The sequence below is a fragment of the Myotis lucifugus genome, unplaced genomic scaffold, assembly GCF_000147115.1.
Source record: "Myotis lucifugus unplaced genomic scaffold, Myoluc2.0 scaffold_178, whole genome shotgun sequence".
Taxonomy (NCBI): Eukaryota; Metazoa; Chordata; class Mammalia; order Chiroptera; family Vespertilionidae; genus Myotis; species Myotis lucifugus.
Window position 1 is genome coordinate 2,565,366 of NW_005871226.1, and position 26,853 is coordinate 2,592,218.

The following is a 26,853-nucleotide window of genomic DNA, read 5'->3' on the forward strand; positions in this document are numbered from 1 at the left end:
ATGATGGATCTTAAAGGGGTATTTTGCAGGGGAGGTAAGGGATCCAGACAAAGGAACAGTTCATTACAAAGATGTGTACCCTGCTAGTAACCCAAGTCTGGGAACCGTGGCTGCTGTCTTCAGACTCCTGTTGCTCCTTAGTTCTCAGTATCCAAGTCACTACAGCCTTTCATTTCTATTTCTAAAATATCTCTTAACTCCAGCTCTTTTCCATCCTACTGCCTCTGTCTTAAGCCTTAATTATTTTTCCTGAATTGTTGCCATACATGGTAAACATGATTTGTCCTTGGAAACTGGTGACATTTCTATCAAATGAAGTCCACATCCTTTAAATGGCATTAAAAGCTTTCCATGAGCTGGTTCAACTTTCTTTCCTCTTAATTCTCCTTCATTCACTACCATCCAGCTAAACTGAGTTCTTTCTGGGATTTTCTAAATAACTTCTACCTCTTGCATGTGCTGTCCATTCAGCATAGAATGCCCCTTTTTTTTTTCCTTTTCTTTTTTTAATTATCTTTATTTTTTTTAATATGTTTTATTGATTTTTTTACAGAGAGAAAGGGAGAGGGATAGAGTTAGAAACATCAATGAGAGAGAAACATCGATCAGCTGCCTCCTGCACACCTCCCACTGAGGATGTTCCCGCAACCAAGGTACATGCCCTTGACCAGAATCGAACCTGGGACCTTTCAGTCCGCAGGCCGATGCTCTATCCACTGAGCCAAACCGGTCAGGGCCCCCTTTTCTTGCATATCCAAATTTTTAGGGCCTAACTGAATCATCTCTCTGTGAAACCTTTCTAATGACCCCTTCTCAAAACTCTCATGATATTTCTACATGTTATTCGTGGTCCTTGTAACAATTATAGTTGTATAAGTGTGTCTCATTTTTTCTCTTAGATCAGCATACTGCTTACAATTATAGTTGTATATGTGTCTCATTTTTTCTCTTAGATCAGCATACTGCTTATATGTATGCAAATAGACATTAAGTATTTATTTTATTGTCAAATGCCAAGGGAATGGGTATTGGGTATTTCAAAAGTCATGTTTATTTTCTCTGTCTTTTTTTAAATCCTCAAGGATATGTTTTTCATTGATTCTAGAGAATACGGAAAGGAGAAGGAGAGAGAGGAGGGTGAGGAGGAGGAGGCGGGGGAGAAACATTGATTGGTTGCCTCCCATATGTGCCCCATCTGGGATCAAACCTGAGACCCTTTGGTACACGGGACGATGCTCTAACCAACTGAGCAGGGCTGTTTTCTCTATCAGTGAATATGGAGAAGAAAAAGAATATTTTTTCATCATAAGCCATCTAGGACGTAATAGTTTGGGGGGCAACCATGAGGACTTTTAAGATTAGCTTTAGTTGGGACAAAAGGTAGCAGACAGGGATGCTGATGTTTTCCAATCCATGGACAACAAAATCCCAGATAAAACATGATTCAGTATAAAAGAAGTCATAATTAAATATCAGGTTTTAAGGGACTATTATAGAGTCCTGTTGGTGTTCTGTTCTGACCTGTTCATAAACTTTATATTTTCTATAAAAGTGTTCTGCTTCAAGATGATATTTTATTTTCCAACTTTTGAATAAATGTCTGCCCTGTTTAGGTATTAACAAAGGATCTCGAAAGGCATGCAGCTGAATTACAAGCCCAAGAAGGATTGTCTAGAGATGGAGAAACAATGGTAAATGTGCCACATATTCATGCAAGGTAAGGAATTTGCTGGTTTTACAGTTATTTAGAATTAAGCACTGAAGACTGTTTAAGAATGAGAACCTCATTTTATAAATAAAAAAAATCAGTACAATAAATATGGTCATCACAGCCAAGTAAATCCACTGAGAATTCTTCAAGGAGAACATGACAGAAATAAACCTTTTCTGCCCAAATAAGTTGATTACCCAACCTCCAGATTTTTGTAAATGTTGAATTTGGATGTGTACTTATCCAAACCCTACTGTTTAAATTTAATAATCCATGTAATACACTAAGTGGTATGATTATATTTTGTTAAAATTATGTTGCTACCAGACACAGAACAAATGAAATTTTGTTTTTCTTTAATTCATCTTTATTGTATTTTAAGATTTAATTTCTCATTAAAAGAGATTAATAAGGTAATCATCAGGGTTTTGTTTTTCTTTTCCAGAATTTATAGAAGACACTTCCTAATAGTTCTCAAAAAAGAAGTTAGAAACTCAAAATTTGCTGAATCTGTAGACTTTCCTTTTGACATGATTTTTTTTTCCTTTTTCACTAGAGAACAGCCAGGGGGACCAGAAGAAAAGGGAAGATTTAGCATTTTTTATTTTTGGAATGATTTAATTTTCATGAAGTTTCTGATATTTATAGGGATGATATGGTTTGAGAATTCCATATTTGCTCCTAAAAGGATCTATAGACAGCCTCAATTTTCTTTTTTTTTAAATATATTTTTATTGATTTCAGAGAGGAAGGGAGAGGGAGAGAGAGCGATAGAAACATCAATGATGATAGAGAATTGTTGATTGACTGCCTCCTGCATGCCCCCTACTGGGGATCACGCCTGCAATCCAGGCATGTGCCCTTGGCCGGAATCGAACCTGGGACCCTTCAGTCCACAGGCCGATGCTCAATCCACTGAGCCAAACCATCCAGGGCGACAGTCTCAATTTTCTGTCCATTGTAAATTCATGGATAAATATGTTCTTATTTTTCATTTTAGGATATACAACTATGAGCCCTTGACACAGCTCAAGAATGTCCGAGCAAATTACTATGGAAAATACGTTGCTCTGAGAGGGACAGTGGTTCGCGTCAGTAACATAAAGCCTCTTTGCACCAAGATGGCTTTTCTTTGTGCTGCATGTGGAGAAGTTCAGAGTCTTTCTCTTCCAGATGGAAAGTATAATCTCCCCACAAAGGTGACATCATGTTCTTTATTTATCTTAGTAAAGAAGGCAATTCGATTTACAGAAAACAGTTACCGATGTTTCTGAACACAGAGCTTACTGTATTTTTAGTTTACAAATATTGAAATACAGGGAACAGAAAATAAAGAAGTAAACATTCCTCTGTCCACTGCTTAAAATTTACATTTTGCCCTAACCCAGTGGTTCTCAATCTTCCTAATGCCGCGACCCTTTAATACAGTTCCTCATGTTGTGGTGACCCCCAATTTCATTGTTACAAATTGAACATAATTAAAGCATAGTGATTAATCACAAAAACAGTATGTAATTATATATGTGTTTTCCGATGGTCTTGGGCGACTCCTGTGAAAGGATCGTTCGACTCCCAAAGGGGTCGCGACCCACAGGTTGAGAACCGCTGCCTCAGCCGGTTTGGCTCAGTGGATAGAGCGTCAGCCTGCGGACTGAAGGGTCCCAGGTTCGATTCTGGTCAAGGGCATGTACCTAGGTTGCGGGCACATCCCCAGTAGGGGGTGTGCAGGAGGCAGCTGATCGATGTTTCTCTCTCATTGATGTTTCTAACTCTTTATCCCTCTCCCTTCTTCTCTGTAAAAAATCAAAATATATTTTCAAAAAAATTTACATTTTGCCAGCTCCAGATATATTTTTAAAGATATAAAGCATTATTGATAAAAATTAGTGTCTATTTGCCCCTTGCATGGGCTGTTCCCAGTGACCATAATTATCCTGAGTTAATGTGTATCCTTTCCATTCACATTTTTATATTTTGACTTAATAGGTACACACATCAAGTTTTCTTTATTCTGCTGTTTGAAAGTGTTCCCTTTTTCTTAACACTTTTTTTAAACTAGATTTTTAAAACCATAAAAAAGTACTTTTTAAAACCAAGAAAATAGTGTAACCAACATCTGTATACCCATTATGAGTTGGCAAATATTAATATTTATGGTTTTAGCTATTTTTTTAAACAAGAATAGTATTACAGTTAAAGTAGAAGTCCCTCTGTTCCTCTCTCCAGTTCCATCCACTTTGTTCCATTCTTAGAGGCAGCCACTTTCTGAAATTGGCATGTAGTCTTCAAGTCTGCATTTCCTTTTCTTTATTTTAAAATTGATTTTAGAGAGAGAAAAATATCAATTTGTTGTTCCACTTATTTGTGCAATCATTGGTTGATTCTTGTATGTGCCTGACTGACAATCAGACCTGCAACCTTGGCATATCAGGACGTGCTCTAACCAACTGAGCTACCCAACCAGGGCCAAGTCTACATTTTCATACTTGCCTATACATGTAGGGTTTGTTTTCTTGTGTGTATTCACATAAATGGTATACTGAACATCACATTCTGTAACTTTTTTGTTCATGTGCTTTGGAGTTCTACTTATCTTTTTTTTGAGGGGGGTGTTAATCCTCACCTAAGGATATTTTTTCCATTGCTTTTCAGAGAGAGTAGAAGGGAGGGAGAGAGAAACATCAGTTGGTTGCCTCCTGCACGTGCTCTGACGGGGTCAGGGAGCAAACCAGCAACCGGGGTACATACCCTTGAACCAGAATCAAACCTGTGACCTTTAGGTTCACAGGCCAACGCTCTAACCATTAGCAACACCAGCCAGATCAGTTGTGCCTATCTTGATACACATCTAATTCTTTCATTTTTACTGTTGTGGATTATTCCATTAAATGAATAGCTACTAATTATCCGGTGAACATTTGTGTTGTCTCCTTGCTGTAAAGAACATGTCTCCTTAACAAAGAAATTTCTCAGTTATAGGATATGCTTATTTTTAACTTTATTAGATGTTGCCAAATTACTTTCCAGAGTGTTGGTCCCAACTTACATCCCTACTTGGTAATGTTAAGCACTTGGCATTTTCTCATGTTTTCATTAACACTTGGTGTTGCTAGGCTTTTTAATGTTTGCCAATCTGATGGGTGTGAAATAGAATTTCATTTTTAATATGAATTGCTATGATTTTTGTTACACTTGAGTATCTTTTCACATCTTTATTGGCCATTCATCTGTATTTTTTTTCTTTAAGATTAAAAAAAAATTATTTTTAGAGAGAGGGGTCTGGGTAGAGAGAAACATTGATTGGCTGCCTCCTACATGCCCCCTACGGGCGATTGAGCCCTCAACCCGGGCATGTGCTCCGACCAGGAATTGGACTGGCAACCTTCGGTGTACGTGACGATGCCCAGCCAACTGAGCCACACTGGCCAGGACTCATTTTTATTATTTTCTGAATTTTATGTTTATATCTTCTATTCATTTTTCTGTTTATACATTAGTTCCCCTCTTATCTGCAGGAGATACATTCCAAGACCCCCATGGACGCCCGAAACGGCATTTAGTACTGAACCCTATATATATGTTTTTTCCTACATGTACATAACTTTTCACGTAAAGGAAACACTTTACGTCTTCTCGGGAATTGCCAGCATCACTGCTCTTGTACTTTGGAGCCATAATTAAGTAAAATAAGGGTTACTTGAACATAAGCACTGTGATACTGGGACAGTTGATCTGATAACCCAGCCAGTACTAAGTGACTAAAAGGTGGGGAGTGTATGCAGCATGGATATGTTGGACAAAGGGGTGATTCACGTTCTGGGAGGGACAGAGTGGGATGGGGCGAGATTTTATGATGCTACTCAGATCAGCACACAATTTGAAACATAAAAATTGTTTATTTCTGGAATTTAAACCTTGTTTTTCATATTTAGATCTTTCATCCATCCAGAATTTAATTTTGTCAGTGGCAAAAAACTAAGGTTCTAATATTCTTTCAGGTGAAAAGTCAGTTGTCAACAATGATTAATTAAGCCCACTATTTATTACTGCTGACATATAATGCTTCTTCTGTAGTACACCGTGTTCCTATAGACATGCGATTCTGTTTCGTTTCACTGGTCCTGTGTCAACTCTTTATGATCTTATTTACATTGATCTTATTAAAACTTTTGGTAAGGTAGTTAGATTTTCCATATTCTTCTTTTCCAGAGTTGCCTTTACCATCCTTGGACTTTAATAAATTTTTTATTATACATTTACTCAAATTGGAATTCCTAAGGCCTATTTCTCTCTCTCTTTTTTTTTTTAAATATATTTTATTGATTTTTTACAGAGAGGAAGGGAGAAGGATAGAGAGTTAGAAACATCAATCAGCTGCCTCCTGCACACTCCCCACTGGGATGTGCCTGCAACCAAGGTACAGGCCCTTGACCGAATCGACCTGGGACCCTTGAGTCCGCAGGCCAACGCTCTATCCGCTGAGCCAAACCGGTTAGGGCAGGCCTATTTCTCTTACAGGAAGAACAGGATGTGTTAGATTCAGCCATTGGTTCTGAATAATCAGCAGTGTTGATAAATTGGTGTCATCCACTGTTTGGGCTTAAGTTTCAGGCAGTGCCTTAGCTCAGAGGCCAGAAATTAAATCCTCATTTAACATATTTTTATTAATGTCAGAGTGGAAGGGAGAGGGAGAGAGAGATAGAAACATCAGTGCTGACAGAGAATCATTGATCGGCTGCCTCTTGCACGCCCCACACTGGGGATCAAGCCCACAACCTGGGCATGTGCCCTGACTGGGAATCTAACTGTGATTTCCTGGTTCATGGGTCGATGCTCAACCACTGAGCCACACCAGCCAGGCTAAATCCTTTTTAAATCAGGTATTTTTTTTTGGTAAACTGTGTTTGGTCAGGATATTTTCGTGCCCTCTAACATAGTGGGTCATAACACTGATTCATAAGATGAGTAATTCATAAAATGAGTGTGAAGAGGTCCTGCGTGTGTGTCTAAAATTCAGTTAACTGAAATGACTAGAAAGATGGTTGTTTCAAGCAATCTCTTCCAGTCACTGTTGCTGCCTAACAGATCATCCTAAAATGTGGTGGTTCAAAATAACAACAATCATTTTATTATTTCTTCTGGTTTCTGTGGGTCAGGGGTTTGGAAGAACTGCTTGGCTGGGTAGTTCTGGCTCTAGATCTCTCATGTAGCTGTAGTCAAATGGTGGCTGGAGCTGGAATAGCAAGGGCTAGAGTGGCTGGGGGCTGGCCAGTCATCTCTCCTCCATATGGCTTTTCTGTGTGGGCTGATTTTGGCTTCTCATATACCAGTGATGGCGAACCTTTTGAGCTCAGCGTGTCAGCATTTTGAAAAACCCTAACTTAACTCTGGTGCCGTGTCACATAAAGAAATTTTTTGATATTTGCAACCATAGTAAAACAAAGACATATTTTTGATATTTATTTTATATATTTAAATGCCATTTAACAAAGAAAAATCAACCAAAAAAATGAGTTCGCCTGTCACCTCTGACACGCGTGTCATAGGTTCGCCATCACTGTCATACACAGTATGACAGCTCAGGACACGTAGGCTGTTCATATGGCTGCTGATTGCTTTAAGAAGTCCAGCTGATAGGCATAAATGGTTTGTCTCTTTTGAGCTAGTCTCAGAAGTCAGGTGGCATCAATTCTCTCATATTCCATTGGTTACAAAGTGAGTCACAAGCCTGTCCAGATTCCAAAAAGGGGAGATTAGACTCCATTTCTTGATGGGGCAGTGGCAAGGTTGTATAAAGGCTTATGGGGAGATATTGTTACAACCATATTTGGAAAATACAGTCTGCCACAGTCTCTGAATTTATAAATGCACCTTAAAGTCCACTTAGCAAACAAGTGACTTATGAAAACTTGAACACAACTTATTCATTTGTTATTTATCATAGCACACAGGTATGTATGTTATGATAAACAGTACAAAAGGAGGCTAAATGGGAGAGCTGCTGATTAAAGAAGACCCAGGAAAGGCTTTTGAAAAGGGAAAGATTGAGGTTGAGTATGTGGGACCATATGCGAGAGGCCATTCAGGATCAGGAGACTGCCTGGGCACAAAGGAATGAATAGAGCTTAGGGTGAGAGGCAAATTAGGGTGAGGAGCCTTGCATATCCCCAGCAGAAGAAGTAAAAGCAGTGATCAAGAGGGACCAGCTGAGCCGAACCGGTTTGGCTCAGTGGATAGAGCGTCAGCCTGCGGACTCAAGGGTCCCAGGTTCGATTCCGGTCAAGGGCATGTACCTTGGTTGCAGGCACATCCCCGGTGGGGGGCGTGCAGGAGGCAGCTGATCGATCTCTCTCATCGATGTTTCTAACTCTATCCCTCTCCCTTCTTCTCTGTAAAAAATCAATAAAAATATATTTAAAAAAAAAAAAAAAAAAAGAGGGACCAGCTGAAAAAGTGGCTAGTCCCTCAAAAGCTTGTGATACAGAATCAGTGCAGAAGGAAATTGGAAAACATTGTAGCTCTTACTGCATTTTCCATTCTGAGAATTTTTTTTTTAATCCTCACCTGAGGATATATTTTTATTGATTTTAGATAGGGAGTAAGGGAAAGAGAGAAACATCAATGTGAGAGAGGGACATTGATCTATTGATTGAAACCCAGGTATGTGCCCTGATCCGGAATTGAACTCGCAACCTTTTGGTGTATGGGACAATGCTCCAACCTACTGACCCACCTGGCCAGGAGCGACAGCACTTTTAAAAACAATATTAAATAAAGCAGAAACTTGAAATGTGATTGTGCTTTATCAAAATCTGAATGTGAATCTTGTTGCAGTGTCCTGTGCCTACATGTCGAGGGAAGTCATTTACTGCTCTCCCTAGCTCTCCTCTCACAGTGACAATGGACTGGCAGTCAATCAAGTAAGCAATCACACTATTTCACTACTTAGTAAAAGGCAGGTGTAAGATACTTCAACTGCAAAGAAAATCTATAATTTTCCTATATTATACTATGGTTCTTATTTGTATACATTGGTAAAGTGTATAATAAAAGGCTTGATTAGGAGTTTATGTGTTGAAATGATAATTGTCTTTATTCAAAATCTCTTCTCTATCGGATACCAGAAAGGATTTGATGTGCAAATATTATGTCCTTTTGCTACTGAGAAATAGTTCATGGTATTTCTCACTTATGTGATTCATTGAACTGGATGTAGACCATAAACAAAACTATATCTATATTATAAAAGGCCAGTGGCCAGAACGACCAAATGACCAGTCACCAGGAGGTGCATGGAGCACCTCTCGATCCCTCCGCTGCCACCCGTGAGCCGCTTGTGGCGCGCGGGGCTCGCACACGGCGGGTCTGGGGTCCTGCTGGCGTGGCGGGTCTTGGTCTCGCACGATTTCGGGCGCTGGGGCTCTAGTAATTTCCATAATGAGTTATGATAAAAATAATACTGTTTTGAAAGCTTAAAATAAAGAATTTCTTACAAATGGGCATGTTTCATTTTATGTTCTCATGATCCATGAGGCATTTTACTGTAGATTTTTTTTTTAAAAAGCTATTTTTTAAAACAAGTCAAATTGTGTGTGTGTGTGTTTAATCTAACAATTTATTTAATTTTTCTAGCTATAGTTCCGTAACTACATCCTAAATATAAAATAATAGGTAGTTTTGAAGTTAGAATGCTCTCTAGGAAAACCTGGCTAAAACAGGAGATGGTCTTAAATACTAAAATCTAGGGGAAAAGTGAAGTAGATTGCTTCCACGCTCTACCTTTACCCGCTTCTGCACTGTAAAAACCAAGATCAACGTATGTAATAATTGTTCTCTATGCTGAGATATTTACAAATACTCTATTTTATAAAAGAGGAAATGTTTAAGACTCCTCCTGAGTGTGATTGTGTCTCTGGTGAGTGGGGGAGCCTGGTCCAGCCCACGTTTACAGTACTTTCACCACTGAAGGGTGTAATGAGGGCTTCAGAGGTGCTAAAAGGGCCACAATAGAATATATGCATAGAAGATCCAGGGTAATTTAATTATTTGAACAAAGTCTCTTTATTTTCAGGTAAAAATAGCAGAAAGAAAATGAGCTTAAATATTTTAATTGGATTTTTTCTCACTTAAAAAAAATTTTTCAATTATAACTGACATACAATATTGTATTAGTTTTAGGTGTACAACATAGTGACTAGACATTTATATAACTTATGAAGTGCTCACCCCAGTAAGTCCAGTACCCATTTGACACCAATATTTTAAATGAATTTGAACAGTGACCTCCTGATATTAGGAAATCACACCTAGGGGTATAAAACATTCCACTTTTCTGTATCTTATTCCTGTATATGTTGTAGACATCATTTTGTTTTGTCCATCAATACTTTCCCATTTACTGTTTTCTAAAATTTAGTATCTCTTGTTCAATGCACACCCTAAAATTTCTCTTTACTCTTTTAGTAAGTGTAATTTTGGGTGGACATTTTGGAGGGAGACAAATGCACATGCTCATCCTGCCATCCCATCTTTAACTGCAAACTGCTGAAGTGATTTTAGATACATCATTGAACGTTTTAAACTAATTTTAAAAAACTAATTGGTCCTTTATATAGCTTAGCACTATGTGGACCCTGACTAGTTAATATGTAGAAGAAATAACCCAAAGTCAATATGCGTACTCACTGAAAATTGCTCACCTATTTAGAATCCAGGAGCTGATGTCTGACGATCAGCGAGAAGCAGGTCGGATTCCAAGAACGATAGAATGTGAGCTTGTTCATGATCTTGTGGATAGCTGCGTTCCAGGAGACACAGTGACTATTACTGGAATTGTCAAAGTCTCAAATGCTGAAGAAGGTGTGGTACAACTCTTCCCTCATTTGGATTGTCCCTCAGTAATTTGTCAACATTTGTCTTTTTTAAAGATACTTCTGAATCTCCATTAATTTAAAGAGTTCCTTGTTCTTATTTCTTACACTAGAGGCCCAATGCACAAAATTCATGCAAGGGGCTCGGCCCTCATGGCCCCGCCTCCCCCCCCCCTCCCCCGTCATTCAGGAAGGTCATTCCGCCATCCGGTCTAATTAGCATATTAGCTCTTTGTTATATAGGATAGGTGAAACGTTCCCTCTGAAAGAAAGGTTTATTTGTAGTTCATTGTGCCTTTCTTGTACATTCTACTTGAATCTTTGTAGGGAAAATGAAAATACCAATTATTACATTTCACACTTTGAATTTACAGGTTCTCGGAATAAGAATGACAAATGTATGTTCCTTTTATACATCGAAGCAAATTCTGTTAGCAACAGCAAAGGACAGAAACCAAACGCTTCCGAGGAGGGGTGTAAACATGGAGCATTGCTGGAGTTCTCACTTAAAGACCTTTACGCCATCCAAGAGATTCAAGCTGAAGAGAACCTGTTCAAACTCATTGTCAAGTATGTATGACCCTACCTGAAATTTTATTATGTATGTGCATGTTGGGTTGTTATTGGCTGCAAGTAACAAGAAATTAGTCAAAATGGTTGCAAAATAGAGTTCACCAGCTAACTGCCCATTTTTGTTTGACCCATGAGCTAAAAATGGTTTTTACTTTTTTTTTAGATTTTTAAAATTCATTTTTAGAGAGAGAGAGGGAGGAACATTGGTGAGAGAGAGAAACATCTATCAGCTGTCTCCTGCATACCACCTACTGGGGATCAAGCCCGCAATCCCGGGCATATGCCCTGACCCAGAATGGAACCCAGCAACTTTTGGTACTCAGAATGACACCCAACCACTGAGTCACACCGGCCAGAGCAGTTTTTACATTTTTTAATGGCTGAAAAAGAATGAAAAGGAGGCTATCTCATGACATGCAAAATTATATGAAATTCAGATTTTGCTGCTTATAAATAAATTTTTATTGGAATACAGCCACACTCATTTAAAAGAATTCAGAGTGAGACAGAGAACAAATGGCTCACAAATGCTTACTGTCTAGTCCCCTACAGAAAAGTTTGCTGACCTCTACTGTAAGCACTAAGGAAAAGTTACTCAGCAGAAGAGTAATTGTACAGTGAATTCCAGAGTTATTTCAGTTAGTTGCATGTAGGGTTTTCTTGTTTTTCTTTTAGAACTAAGAAAGAGATTCACATAGAAATTACTTACATTGGATTATTTCCTTGTTTTTGCCATACAATAGAGAAGAAGCAAAAGGAAGGCATCCTGTTTCAACCAACTATTTCTGGTGTGGTCTGGGGCATGTTACCTAATTTTTCCTTCATTTTTATGGAGATAATACTTGTCTCAGAAGGTTGTTCTGGAGGTTAAATGAAATTTGTATTACCTCACAATGCTGTTATTTTGAGACTTTTTTGACAATTTTTTGGATAGTTTTGAAGAAATAGGGGGAAATGAGGCAGAATAATACATATGTCTAAGAGAGATAAAGAACTGAGGTTTTGAAGTGCATTATATTAGAAAATTGATCTAGACTTTGGGCTCTAGGAGAATTTGACACTTTTTCTGCCTTTAATATGTTAATTAGCTGAGTAAGAAAAGTATGGAGTTCCTCAGGGGTTCTTTGTTCTTAAACTCTCTGAGACTTCCCAACTTCCCTGAGGGAGCGCTAGGGTTGAGGGTTTGATCTGGTGAGAAGTGAAGGTGTGAGTGGTCTCTAATGGGATCTGAGGAACTACCTGGTTGAGGATCAGAACACCTCCTTTTGGTTCCTCTCATCAGTTATAAATAAAAATGAACATATGGCCCTAGCCTGTTTGGCTTAGTGGATAGAGTGTAGGCCTGCAGACTGAAGGGTCCTGAGTTTGATTCTGGTCAAGGGCACATGCCTGGGTTGTGGGCTTGATCCCCAGTGGGGGGCCATGCAGAAGGCAACCAATCAATGATTCTCTCTCATCGTTGTTTCTATCTCTCTCCCTCTCCCTTCCTCTCTGAAATGTATAAAAATATATTAAAAAGAAAATGAACATATGTAGTGGTCCTTCTTCTGCAGTGTATTTACAAAAGATAAAGTAGTATGAAAAACAAGCGTTTTCACCCTGGCTGGTTTCACTCAGTGGTTAGAGTGTCAGCCTGCAGACTGAAGGGTCTTGGGTTCGATTCCTAGTCAAGGGCACATACCTTGGTTGTAGGTTCCTTAGCCCCACTAGGGGTGAGTGCGGGAGGCAGCCAAACTCTCTTTCTTTCTCTTTCTCTTCCTCTCTTCCTTCCACACATTCTAGAAATCATTGGAAAAAATATCTTCGGGTGAGGATTAAAAAAACAACACACCAACAAACAAAAAACTAGCATTTTCTTACCATGGTTTACCTTTTAGTTCTAAGTTTGTGATTTTAGCATTAAAACTAAATTTTTTTAATTTTATTTTTTTTAATATATTTTTATTGATTTCATTGATTTCAGAGAGGAAGAGAGAGATAGAAACATCAGTGATGAGAGAGACTCGTTGATTGATTGCCTCCTGCATGCCCCACACTAGGGATCAAGCCTGCAATCCGGGCATGTGCCCTGACCGGGAATCAAACCCGGGACCTCTTGGTCCATGGATGATGCTCAAACCACTGAGCAACTACTGCCAGGCTAAATTTTTGTTGTTGTTAATCTTGCAAGGGTTGGTCAAACAGGCAGAGAAAACTCGTTTTGTATATAAAGTTTTATTAGAACACAGCCCCACCCATTCATTTACAAATTGTTGATGGTTGTTTCCCACAAGTTAAGTAGTTGTGTCCAAGATAGTAGAACTGGAAATATTTACTTTCTGGCCCTTTAAGAAAAGGTTTGTTGACCCTTGCCAGATTAACAAATGGAGGACCATGAAAGGAGAATGGAAAGACAGTAGAAGGTTGTTTAATTTAGGTTTCTTTAGAAGCAGTGATATTATTTGGGAAGCAGTTTATTTGGGAGGTGGTCCCCAAATATACTGGTGGGATGGGAAGTGAGACAGAGAAAGGATGGCAGTCAGTATATGGTGCTGTGCCTCAATGAACAAATTATTTGAACAAGTTATTACTAGCATCCAGGGCTTATTCCTCCTGAGGCTTCTGGGGCGCTAGACTGTAGAACTCAGTATTTTTCCATGCAAGGTTCTGGGTTTGGCGCTGCTCCTGGGAATATTAGGTAACCTAGCACTCTAGCCTGCCCAGCCTGTCTGCAGCCAGAGAAAGCCCTTCGACAGACAGGTGCAGGTGTGTGGTAGGAAGCCAGCAGTGATTATGCAGGAACATACTGACCAGTAGTGCCAAGGGATATGGCAGGACACGGACATCATGTTTACATATAGTAAAAGGGATAATGGTTCACAGTTTACTCTTGAGTATATCTCTTCCACCTGGTCTATTTTTTGTTTGTTTCTTGTTTGTACAATAGGTAAGTGTAAATATACTTCTTTATATTCAGATATGATTTTACTTGTTATGATCATTTGACTTGAACTGAAAAAATGAAATTTTATCTAGTCTTAAAATGTGTATGCAGTTCACCTTTTTGTCTCCTTTCAGTGACTTGGCTGCACAAGTCTAAAGATGTCTGTTCACATAAAATACAATATAACTTATATCCTAAAGTGGAAGACCATGATTATGGTGCATTTTAAACTCTAGTAATGTAAAATGATCAACAGTATATTTGGTTACTTTAAAATACTTTACAAGTATCCTGTCTTCCTTACTCTGGCACAATATTTAAGCATTTTCCCCTTTATAGGTTGATCAAGAATTTTGAGAAAATTATTGAATAACAGAATAAAATGTATTGAGTTGTTTGGGAGGGGGTGTACATTTTTTATTTTTATCTTTTTTTTTTTTATAAAATGTGTAGTAAGTTAAGCAAACTGCAAAGTAGATCTTATAATAGATTAATGAAGGGGATGTTAGAATTTATGAGTTGTATTCTGTTTTTCAGCTCACTTTGCCCTGTCATTTTTGGCCATGAAGTAAGTATTTTACTTCATCTTTGCTAAAAATATATAAAGTTGGCAAAAACCCTATATAATAAAGAGCTAATATGCTAATTAGACCAGATGATGGAATCACCTTCTGGAATGACCAGTGGGTGGGGCCACTGCGAGGGCCAAGCCCCTTGCACAAATTTTGTGCATCGGGCCTCTAGTAAAATATAAAGACTTTATAAAAAAAATAGCTAATTTCTACTGGCCAGTTAGTTGCTCATATTTTAATATGAGTCATTATTCTCCATAAATGAATGTCATGATGGGAAAACTACAGCCCCTTATAGGAAAAAGCTACTTACCAATTAAAGTTAATAGGATATGCTTCCTTTAAACTGACTCCAAGTATTTTTTAGTTTTGTGGCATGGATTCATGCCTTGCAAGGTAGGTCTTCACTTAGGAACTTTTAAGATACTGCTCTGATTTTATATGCTTTCTAGTTTTTGCTTTTTTAATCATATACATTATAATAGTTCATATTAGACTTGCTTTTCTTAGGAAAAATAGTTCAATCATGTTTTAAAAGAAAACCCCTAAACAAATAAATGTAATCATAAGAGGAGTAGTGCCCCTTTTGCTAGTCATCTTGATGTTCTTACTTATTTTTTTTCCTTCTTTCACATTTGAGCTTGTTAAAGCAGGATTGGCATTAGCACTCTTTGGAGGAAGCCAGAAATACGCAGATGACAAAAACAGAATTCCAATTCGGGGAGATCCACATGTCCTTATTGTTGGAGATCCAGGCTTGGGAAAGAGTCAAATGCTACAGGTAGGATTATATGTAAGATGCTACAAATAATCACTTAATATTTGACCTTTTGCTTAGTATACACATGAATAATTCACAAATGAATTTGCTCAAAGCATGTTGTGTTTGTGTTCCAGAGGATATAGTTTGTCTGGTGATATAAGTGAATTGGGGTTTATGTGAGTTATATGTAACTTGTATCTGACCATCTTTTCAAATTGAGCCAGGTCTTCTGTCTCATCGGCTGCATAGGCATGCTGGTCTGATGAGATGTCAACTATTGTAAAACATAAGCCATTTCCAACCCCTTTTTTGTATTCAGCATTGCTTTGCTAGTTTTTATGGTGAAGGGTCACCCATTCTCTCTTCACAGAGCTACATAAACAGTATATTGGGCTTTAAGAATAATCAGGTGCCATTGCTGCCCTGGTTGCAAGGCTGGTGGGGTACCTTAGAGTTTAGGAGATGCAGGCCTGCTCCTGGGAGGGAGAGCACATGCTGGGTCCTTTGCCTTGAGGCTTTTATCTCTCTTGCAGGTGTGAATTTTAGGGGAGGACTCAGGAGGGTTTCAACAGAATATTCATCAGTTTTCTAGGTATGCTCTTTCAGGATTTTGGTCTTCACTGATTGGTCAGCAATAGGCAGTGGAAGTTCATCCCAGGCAAACCAGCTGAACCTGTCCCCAAAGCCTCCTTTTCTCTGACTCTTAGTGAGCCAAAGCAGACCAGCCTACGCTCATTTTCCTAGCCTTTCCTTGTTTCACTGTTCCCAGCTTTAATAAACATCCTCTAAAATAAAATAAAAAATTTAAAAAAGAATAATCAGATAAAGGTAAGAGTTTTTTGGAATACATTTTAACTACTTCTGAATCCAAAGGAAATGAGCTCCTGCGGTCAGTCTGTTGGTCCTCAAGAAATTTCTGCTTCTGTCAGTCAGTCAGGCTGTCCTCCCTTCCAGGACTTATGATGGCCCTAGAAGGTGCTGCTTGGTGGAATGTTTGTGGTTTTCTTGGAGTGACACCTGGTAAGCCAGCCATAATATCCTTTCTAAGAATGCTCATGTCATCCATCCATACCCCTCCCCCCATGTGGAAAAATGCGACCAGACCAGGGGCTCTCTGGCTTTTTGGTAAATTGTAGTCCTATGACTACTGAATCATGTTTGGAGCTCTTTGAAAATATTGTGGCCTGCCCAGGCCAATTGAATTGAGTCTCTGGGTTAGGGTCCCATTATCTGTACATAAATGATTTTGATGTGCAGGCGGTATTGAGAACTGCTTTGATCTTGTCATTATGCTGTAAACCCATTGCCCTTCACATCAGATGATTCTTTATTTCTTGTGGTTAAGTGTAAAACCAGTCATTTAAATTTTTAATCTGACATTTTATCCATGTTTCAATATTTTTTTGCTTTTGACTAACTGGGCATATATATATTTAATTTTGTACTGAATCCTTGCTACAAGCCTGGCACAGAGCACAGAGTACCTAAGCCAGAATTTGGATATAAAAGGTAGACATGGGGATCCAAATTGTTATACTTTCTTTTCTGTCTTTTGTAGCATTGTGTGTGTGTGATTTTTTAGTTAGCATATTATAGGTGGAAGCCTGGTTTAACCTCCACAGTGTCTATCTCTACAGATCATTTAATTTCTGCATTTTGTTTACAGTATATAAAATGTCATTTTTCTCTTTTTTATTGATAAAATATGTCTTGACAGATAGATTATGGTTCCAAAATACATTAAATGGCACTGAAAATGTTTTCATATCAAGAAATGACACTGAACATTTTTTATGTCTTTTGGACCTGAGAATAATGCCTTTAAAACCCCTGGCTCAATTTAAAAATAAAAGCTGTAATATTAGTGGAAATTAGGTGTTGTAAATAATGGAGGGTATTGTATATAAGTCTAGTTCAACTAAGCCAGGGATTTTAAAAATTAGGCTATTTCCTCAAAAAATTAAAAATGGAACTCCCATTTGACCCAATAATCCCACTTCTAGGAATATATCCCAAGAAATTAGAAACACCAATCAGAAAGGATATATGCAGTCCTGTGTTCATAGCAGCACAATTCACCATAGCTAAGATTTGGAAACAGCTTAAGTGCCCATCAGCAGATGAGTGGATTACAAAACTGTGGTACATCTACACAATGGAATACTACACTGCAGAAAAGAAGGAACTCTTACCATTTGCAACAGCATGGATGGAACTGGAGAGCATCATGCTAAGCAAAATAAGTCAGTCAGAGAAAGATAAATATCACATGATCTCACTCATTTATAGAATATAATGAACAACATAAACTGATGAACAAAAATAGAGCCAGAGGGAAAAAAATATTCTAGACTATAATAGAAGTAATCCTGTGATTTGCAGATTTTTAATATTTCCTACAACTTTTGTGATATCATACTATGTCAGTTTTGGTAATGTTATCATACTTAAAATCCTTTTATTCTTGAAATATTAATATTTATTGCATGTAATATATGTGAGATCATTTTTCTTGAATAATTGGTCTTAATTGCATGTAACGTTATTTAAAATTGTTTTTTCTTGAGATATTAATGTTTATTGCATGTAACATTATTTAAGATCGTTTTTCTTGAAATATTAAGGTTTATTGCATGTAACATTATTATATTTAAAATCATTTTTCTTGAAATAAAAAAAAAACTGGGGGAAAAAAGTAGGCTAACACTAACAGTTATGAGTCAGTTACTTTGTTTGTTTTTTTAATATATTTTATTGATTTTTTACAGAGAGGAAGGGAGAGGGATAGAGAGTTAGAAACATCGATGATAGAGAAGCATCAATTCAGCTGCCTCCTGCACACTTCCCACTGGGTATGTGCCCACAACCAAGGTACATGCCCTTGACCGGAATCGAACCTGGGACCCTTGAGTCCGCAGGCCGACGCTCTATCCACTGAGCCAAACCGGTTAGGGCAGTTACTTTGTATTTTTAATCCCCTTTCCTCTGACCATTTAGTGAACCGTCCTATTCAGACTAACAAATAAGGAATTACAAGTAATAAACATAATTATAGCTGCTGTTTATAAGCTGGGCACCATAGGTATTGGGTCGTGTCCTGCCAAGCCCAGATCACACTGACATCGGTCTCCTGGAGTTGTGCAGTGCAGAGCCATGTAAAGCGGCCTTAATTGGGCACTTACTATGTGCCAGGTACCAGGTTAAGTGTCTTAACATACATGATCTCATTTATTCCTCAGGACAGTATGTGATAAAACCTAAGGAAGCTGAAGCTCCAAGAAGTTTTAGAGCAACACGGCCGGTACATGGTAGAGTCAGGATTAAAACGGGTCTGCCTGACTGAAGGTCCATGCTTTTAACTGTAATGCTGTTTGACTACTTTTTTGAACTGCCATAGATTGTTTACTCAGAAGGCAGGCATTCTTGAGCCATTTTATTACCTGATGTTTAAAGAAGCATTGGATACTTTAGAATTAAAATTGGTACTCAAATTTTTGCTATTTGAACTTGAAAATGAAGCCTAAAATGGAATGTGTATTCACATGACCACAGACATCAGAATCAGGCTGCTTGGGTTTGATTGACTCCTGACTTCACACCTTCATGGCTGTGTGAGTTACTTTCTCTGCACACGTGGGTTTCTGTATCAATACATGGGGATGCAATAATACCTTCCTCTTACCATGGTGGTAAAAATTGTATGGTAAAGCTCTTAGGAGAATACCTGGCATATAACTAACATTTGTGAGCAATTACTGTTAGCTTTTCCTTTTTACTTTAGCTGATTCTCTTAAACTTTTTGTTTCCTCAGGCAGTATGCAGCGTTGCTCCACGTGGTGTGTATGTTTGTGGTAATACCACGACCACCTCTGGTTTGACTGTAACTCTTTCAAAAGACAGTTCCTCAGGAGATTTTGCTTTGGAAGCTGGTGCCCTGGTACTTGGTGATCAAGGTGAGAAACCAAAGATTAATAATAATTCTGGGTTTGTTTGGGGTTTTTTTTAAGCCTTTTCCTTTTAGTCAATTTCTTTTATTCTGTTCAAGAGGCATTTGGACCGCACAGACCCAATCAGGGTGTTGAGAATGAGTGCCAGAAAGATTTGACTGATAGTTTATAAGAAATCCAATTAGAGGGCTAGAGCAAGAACGAATCTTCAGTTGAGCTTTGTTCCCTAAATTTCTCTTTGTGATGCTTTAACCTGTTGGAAAAACATGTTCCTATGAATTTGTCAGGCTATGCTCAGATTCCAGTCCAGTTAAAGTCATTTATTCCTTCCAGTTTGCCAGTGACCTCCACATTTCTAAATCCAGTACCCATGAGCCATGTTTGGCACAGCTGATCACTGCCCCCTCCAGGAAATGCTTTATCTGCTGGTTTCCAGGACACTGCACTCTTCTGGTTTTCTTTCTTCATTTACCTTTCCTTCTCGGTCTTGTTCTTCATCTCTCTAACCTCTTAGCTGGTTGGCACCTCAGAGTGCTTAGCTTTTGTTCCTTTTTTCTTGGTCTATACTTAGCTTTCTGGTGACCTTACTCTAGTCTATGGCTTTACTTATCTATATGCTGGAAATTTCCACATTTATATTTCTTCTCCCCTGAACTCCAGGCACATATTATTGCCTATGCAATATTTCTACAACTCTCTCAATCTACACATGTCTAAAACCAAGATCCTGCTCTTCCTCTTCAAATCTATTCCTACAGTCTTCATTTCAGTAAGTGACAATTCCATTCTTTAGATTGCTAAAATCAGAAGAGCATCTTTGACTTTTCCCATACCCACATCCAATCTGTTAGCAAATCCTGTTGGCTCTGTCTTCCAAATACAGCTGACCCTTGAATAACATGCTTTGAACTTCATGGGTCCACTTATATGTGCTTTTTTTCCTCCAATAAATACATACATTACTGTAAACGTATTTTCCTTATGATTTTCTTAAATAACATTTCCTTTTCTTTCATTTTATTGTAAGAATACAGTGTATAATACGTATAATACACAAAATATGTTAATCAACTATTTATGCTATCAGTTAGGCTTCTGGTCAACAGTAGGCTATTAGTAGTTAAATTTGGGGAGAGTCAAAAATTATATGCGGATTTCTGACTGCACAGGGTCCAGCACCCCTACCCCTGTGTTGTTCAAGGGTCAACTATATATTAAATATCCAGCCTTTTCTCCATCGCTACTACCCTGATCTAAGGTACCATCATCTCTCACATGGATTACTGTGATCTTTCAGCATGCCTATGACTACCCTTGCCCTTCCTATTTTTAATAAGGCAGGGAAACCCTATTAAAACTTAGATCACTTTATTCTTTTGTTCAAAACTATCCAGTGACTCCCTGTCTCATTTAGTGAAAGCCCAAGTATTGATAGTGTTCTAGGGTCATTCACATTCTCGCCTTTCACCACATCTTCTGCCTCATTACCTTCTACTTCCCTCTTACTTCCTCTTTTCCAGCTACAATGGCTTCCTTGATATACCATGGTCACCACTAGTTCAGCAAGCACATCACAGTCCTGCATCAGGACCTTTGTGTTTGCTCCTCTCTTTGTATGAAACATTCTTAAACCAGATATATCTGCAAGACTTGTTCCCTTTCTTCCCTCAATTATTTGCTCAAAAGTTCTGATCCCAGCAAGGCCTTCCCTATGTACCATATTTTGAATTCTAATCCCCACTGCCATCATCAGGTTTTATTTTATTTACCCTACTCTACCTTTTCTTTCTGTAGCACTTACTACCTTCTAATATACTATAGGGTTTACTTTTTTATAGTCTGGCTCCCTATACCAATGATTGTAAGCTTTACATGGGCAAATAATTTTGTCTTTTTAGTGCTGTATCTCACATGCCTAGAACATAATAAGATATATAGAAGGGATTTATAAATATTTGTTCATTAGAAGTGACAGTATTTTTACCAGTCACCAGATGAAGAAAAATAATAAATAAGAAAAGGATACTCATTGTGAAACTGCCAAACTTTCCATTAGAAGTTGAAGGTGATACGGGGTTTAGCTATACAGATAGCCAATGTGATTTAAGATGTGGAATGGTAAGAGCTGCCTCTTCTTTCAAATATAGGTAGAGAAGCCAAACGCTATGATGGTAAATGTAGCACTATTGCCCCTGGCGGGGGTAGTTCAGTTGGTTTGAGCATTGTCCCGATATGCCAAGATTGCAGGTTTGATCCCCAGTCAGGGCACATATAAGAATCATCCAAATCATCCAATGGATGCATGGATGGGTAAAACAACAAATCTCTCTCTCTCTCTCTCTCTCTCTCTCTCTCGCTCGCCCCCCCTTCTCCCCTCTCCCCTCTCCCTCCCTCTCCCTGCCTCCCATCCTCCCTCTCACCCCTCTCCCTTTCTCTCTCTAAAATCAATAAATTAAAAAGTAGCATTGTTAAAATACAAAGGAATATTAATCAGCAGAGTTCAGATCCTAAAAACAAACACAACTAACATCTTTACTGAACACTTACAGGGAAAAAAGGAGAAGGATGTAATATTTTCCTTTTTCAATATCTAATGAAATAGATCATTTCTTAAAAAGCAACAAGATTTAATAATTGTAGCCAAAGAAAAGAGAAAGTATAAAATTTTCAAAGTTAAATGCTTTAAAACCAGGGATCAGTGAACTTTAATCCACAGGTCAACCTAGCCTTTACCCTGTTTTAGTATAGTCTATATCTAAAAATGGGTGTTCTACTTTTAAAGGATTGTAAAGAACAATAAAAAAAAAAACCCCAAGAATATGTAACAGACTTATAAAATGTAAAATATTTACATCTGCCCCTTTACAGAAAAAGTTTGCCAACTCATGCTTTAAAACTTTGAAAAGTGGCAAAGTAGCAGCTTGACTTTGTTTCTGCACTGTCCCCTCTCCTGAGGCACTGTGCTAGTAATATTGAGAATATCCAGTAATACCTTCAATTCCAGAAAGGCATGGACTGACCTCTGAGCTGGCATGCTTACTTGGTTGTAAGTAAGGGGTTTAACCACAGCAACACCCTCTGGATGTCCACCTAACAGGATGCTCAGGGTATGGGCAAGAAGGGAGGAAAAACATTACAAGGTAATGTTTGAGGGTCTCCAGTAACATATGGATCAGCTATAATATACCTGGCACATAAAATGCCTTCAGTCAGTGGTAGATCTTCATATTTTGTTTAAAGAGGTTAAGTGATTTCCTTATTGCTAAGAACTACATTAGGACTTCTGACTTTATTGTGCATTTCTTTCCAAATTATGCTGCTGTACTATTCCCAAAAAACCCAGCTAAAAAATCACTTTTTTCTTAAAAACTTTCCAGATATCCCTTCCTCTTTTAACCTCCTCCCACCCCCAAAAGAGCTAGGGGCCGTCACATCCGAAACAACCGATTGGACAACCGAACAGGCTGCGTGGGGCGACCAGGCCGGCAGGGGGGTTAGTGAGGGACAACCAAACGACTGAACAGCAGGCTGCATGGGGCAACCAGGCCAGCAGGGGGGCAGTGAGGGGCGACCAGGCCAGCAGAGGGGGACAGTGAGGGGCGACCAGGCCGGCAGAGGGAGGCGGTGAGGGGCAACTAGTCCAGCAGGGGAGGCAGTAAGGGGTGACCAGGCCGGTGGGGGTGGGAGCAGTTGGTGACCAGGGTTCGGGGGGGGGGGCAGTTGAGGGTTACCAGGCCGGCAGGAGGGGGCAGTTAGGGGCAATCAGGTCAGCAGGCAGAGGTGGTTAGGGTGATCAGGCTGGCAGGGGGGTCAGTTAGGAGCGATCAGGCAGGCAGACAGGTGAGCAGTTAGGAGCCAGTGGTCCCGGATTGTGAGAGGGATCCCGGATTGGAGAGGGTGCAGGCTGGGCTTAGGGGACACCCCCCCCCCCCCCGCATGAATTTCGTGCACCGGGCCTCTAGTCTTGTATAATTATGCATACCTTTTATAGTTGTTGAAGTATACTATCTTGAATATGTATATATCTTTTTTTTTTTTAATATATTTTATTGATTTTTTACAGAGAGGAAGGGAGAGAGATAGAGAGCTAGAAACATCGATGAGAGAGAAACATCGATCAGCTGCCTCCTGCACATCTCCTATTGGGGATGTGCCCGCAACTCCAGGTACATGCCCTTGACCGGAATCGAACCTGGGACCTTTCAGTCCGCAGCCCGACGCTCTATCCACTGAGCCAAACCGGTTTCGGCAAATATGTATATATCTTAAAAGTCTCACCTGTTGGATTTAAGTCTTTAAACTTTTTGAGGGTCACTCTCATATGTTCTTCATTTTTGTAATCCTCATAAAATAGTGCTTTCCCTATGGAAAATGCCAAATGAGTAAATATTACATAAGAGTAAGTTAATTAAGACATTTTATTTGCTGTAAAAAAATCAGGAATTCTTTATTGTATGACACTTGATAATTTTAACTGCTGGAAACAGTGGAGATATTTTTTATTGTGGGATAATTTCTATTACAATTTACAACTTGACCAAAGAACACTTTTTCCTGTATTATTTTACTGTGATTATAGGTATTTGTGGAATAGATGAATTTGATAAGATGGGGAATCAGCATCAAGCCTTGTTAGAAGCCATGGAACAGCAAAGTATCAGTCTTGCTAAGGCTGGCATGGTTTGTAGCCTCCCTGCAAGAACCTCCATTATTGCTGCTGCAAATCCAGTTGGAGGACATTATAATAAAGCCAAAACAGTCTCTGAGAACTTAAAGTAAGTCTCTTCAAATATTTATACCTTTAATATATTGAATCCCTACAAATCATATGGAAAAGATAATTGAATGTATATTGGGTAGTTCATAGACATTACAAATTTTCAGTAAATGATTGTGGCTCACTTGTCCCATGCACCAAAAGGTTGCTGGTTTCATTCCCAGTCAGCACAAGCCAGAGTTGCTGGCTTGATCCCCAGCATGTAGGAGGCAGCTGATCGAAGTTCCGTTCTCACATCGATGTTTCTCTTTCTCCCTCTCCCTCCATCAATAAAAGTATATTTAATAAAAATATGGCCCTAACGGGTTTGGCTCAGTGGATAGGGTCCCAGGTTCGATTCCGGTCAAGGGCATGTACCTTGGCTGCGGGCACATCCCCAGTAGGGGGCATGCAGGAGGCAGCTGATCGATGTTTCTCGCTCATCGATGTTTCTAACTCTCTATCCCTCTCCCTTCCTCTCTGTAAAAAATCAATAAAATATATTTTTTTAAAAAAATGTGTTTGAACACGTAATTAAAACAGTGAAGTACTATTGATATCTTCCAGATTGGCAAACATTTTAAATATTAATAATCATTATTGGCAAGGGGATGGAGAATTTAGCATTTTGAAGGACAACTTGGCATGTTTATCACTATTGTAAATGTACACATTGTTTGTTCCTGCCAGTTCTTTTCGGAATTATACTCACAAAAATAGTGACTCAAGTGCACAAAGATATGTGGATGTTATAGCGTTGTTTAACACTGCCAAAGATTGGAAACAACTTAAAATGCTCATTGATAGGGAAGTAATTAAACTATATAGTAAGACTGTACAATGTCTTATGAGAATGAAAGGAGCTGTCTAAGTACTGATAGGGAAATACATCTATGCTTTACTGTTAAGTGAAAAGAGCACATTATATACTCACTAGAGGCCTAATGCACCAAAATTCGTGCAAGAGTAGGGCTTCCCCCAGCTGCCGGCACCAACTTTCCTCCGGCACCCGGGATCCGGGCTTCCCTCCTCCGGCTACCAGGGACCCAGGCTGGCTTCCCTCCGGCCCCGGCTTTGTCAGGAATGACATCCAGAAGATGTCTGGTCTAATTAGCATATTACCCTTTTATTATTATAGATATATGTAGTATGATCCCACTTTATTCCAAAAACAATGTTTATATTTGTGTGCGCATATGCTTTCTCTTCTGATTTGTTTGTACAGGTTGAACAAAATGTACAGGAAGGGGAAAATAGACTGAAGTGATGCAAAAGGGAGAAAAAGACAAAAGAATGCCTCATATGAAAAACTGGAACCTTAAGTTCTTGTGGGGGAAAAAAGGCTAATTTTCTAATGTTTATTAATGTAATTATTATCTTTAATATAGAAATGGTACACAGTAAAATACATAATTGTACTTTGAGATTCTAAGTATTTTTATATCATCACCACCAAAAAAGTCAATTTATTAGTTTTTCTTAATAAAATAACAAAGTGCTATATTGGAAAGATCAGAAGGATCCAGTTGAACAAGGTTCCAGGTTTAGACCTAGATTCTAGGTTTTAGGGTATCACAAACCTGCTTTGGGATGTTGGTGAAATTTGTTAATCACTCTGGAATTCAGTTTTCTGATCTCAGAGGAGTTATCTCATTGGTGGGTTCAGAGAAGGTGATTAAGTAGTATGCAGCATTTATATTGTAATGACTAATTAGATGCTTATTTAAGGAAAAATGGGCTTTCCCTGGCCGGGTAGCTCAGTTGGTTAGAGTGTTGTCCCAATATGAGAAGATTGTGGATTCGATCTCCGGTCATGACACATAAAAGAAGCAACCAATGAATGCATAAATAAGTAGAACAAATTGATGTTTCTCTCTCTTTCTCTGTCTCTAAAAATCAATTTAAAAGAAAAAGAAAAAAAATGGGCTTTTTGCTTCTAAATGTGCATAGGTATACTTTGAGTGACTTAATGGGTTGGTGAAGCAACAGATAATAAAAGATTAAGAACTCCTTAACTAGATACCTCTAATGTGTCATTTACAGCATTTTAACATAAAAATCCAAAAGTCCTAGATCATGGGTAATAATATAGAACATACAGAATTCAGTGGTTTGGCTGGTGTGAGAAAGGGCCGTGTGCTCAACCTACCAGAGGGCAGTACATGCAAAACGATGCACATAGTGAAGGGCACATGGCCGGTGTCTCTTATCCAAAAGCGATTGCTTGTTTCTATAATCTAAAACCTTTTTTAAGTTCTACATGGAACTTGAGTAAAAAACAAGTTTTCTAGGTTGTCAGCTTGTTTTTATTTCAATCATTGTTTCTTCTGTCTTTCTTGCCTTTTTAGAATGGGGAGTGCCCTGCTATCCAGATTTGATTTGGTCTTTATCCTATTGGACACTCCAAATGAAGATCATGATCACTTACTCTCTGAACATGTAATTGCAATAAGAGCTGGAAAGCAGAGAACTGTTAGTAGTGCCACAGTAGCTCGTCTGAATAGTCAAGATTCAAATACTTCTGTACTTGAAGTGGTTTCTGATAAACCATTATCAGAAAGACTGAAGGTACAAATGCTTCTTAATCATTCAGTTCACTTCTGTTTGAATGTCAAAGTTCAGTGTGTTACTGTAGAGCAGTAGTATATAAACTTTCATATAAACTTATATTTTATATTATAATACTAGGGTTTATGTAAACTTTACTAGAAATAATCTATATTAACTAGACCTAGAAC

The 26,853-nt window shown here is 38.6% G+C and overlaps 1 protein-coding gene across 6 annotated transcripts in view; it reads left to right on the top strand.

Moving 5' to 3' along the window:
- MCM8 (minichromosome maintenance 8 homologous recombination repair factor) overlaps positions 1-26,853 on the top strand; it is a 42,679-nt gene that overhangs the window by 8,382 nt on the left and 7,444 nt on the right. For all 6 annotated transcript variants that reach the window (XM_006096443.3, XM_023760312.1, XM_023760311.1 and 3 more), the window contains 10 exons: positions 1,614-1,717; positions 2,712-2,910; positions 8,546-8,631; positions 10,419-10,570; positions 10,956-11,151; positions 14,615-14,645; positions 15,290-15,430; positions 19,224-19,365; positions 23,939-24,134; positions 26,464-26,683. In XM_006096443.3, the coding sequence (XP_006096505.1) occupies positions 1,614-1,717; positions 2,712-2,910; positions 8,546-8,631; positions 10,419-10,570; positions 10,956-11,151; positions 14,615-14,645; positions 15,290-15,430; positions 19,224-19,365; positions 23,939-24,134; positions 26,464-26,683 (1,467 nt within the window). The remainder of the gene's footprint in view (positions 1-1,613; positions 1,718-2,711; positions 2,911-8,545; positions 8,632-10,418; positions 10,571-10,955; positions 11,152-14,614; positions 14,646-15,289; positions 15,431-19,223; positions 19,366-23,938; positions 24,135-26,463; positions 26,684-26,853) is intronic.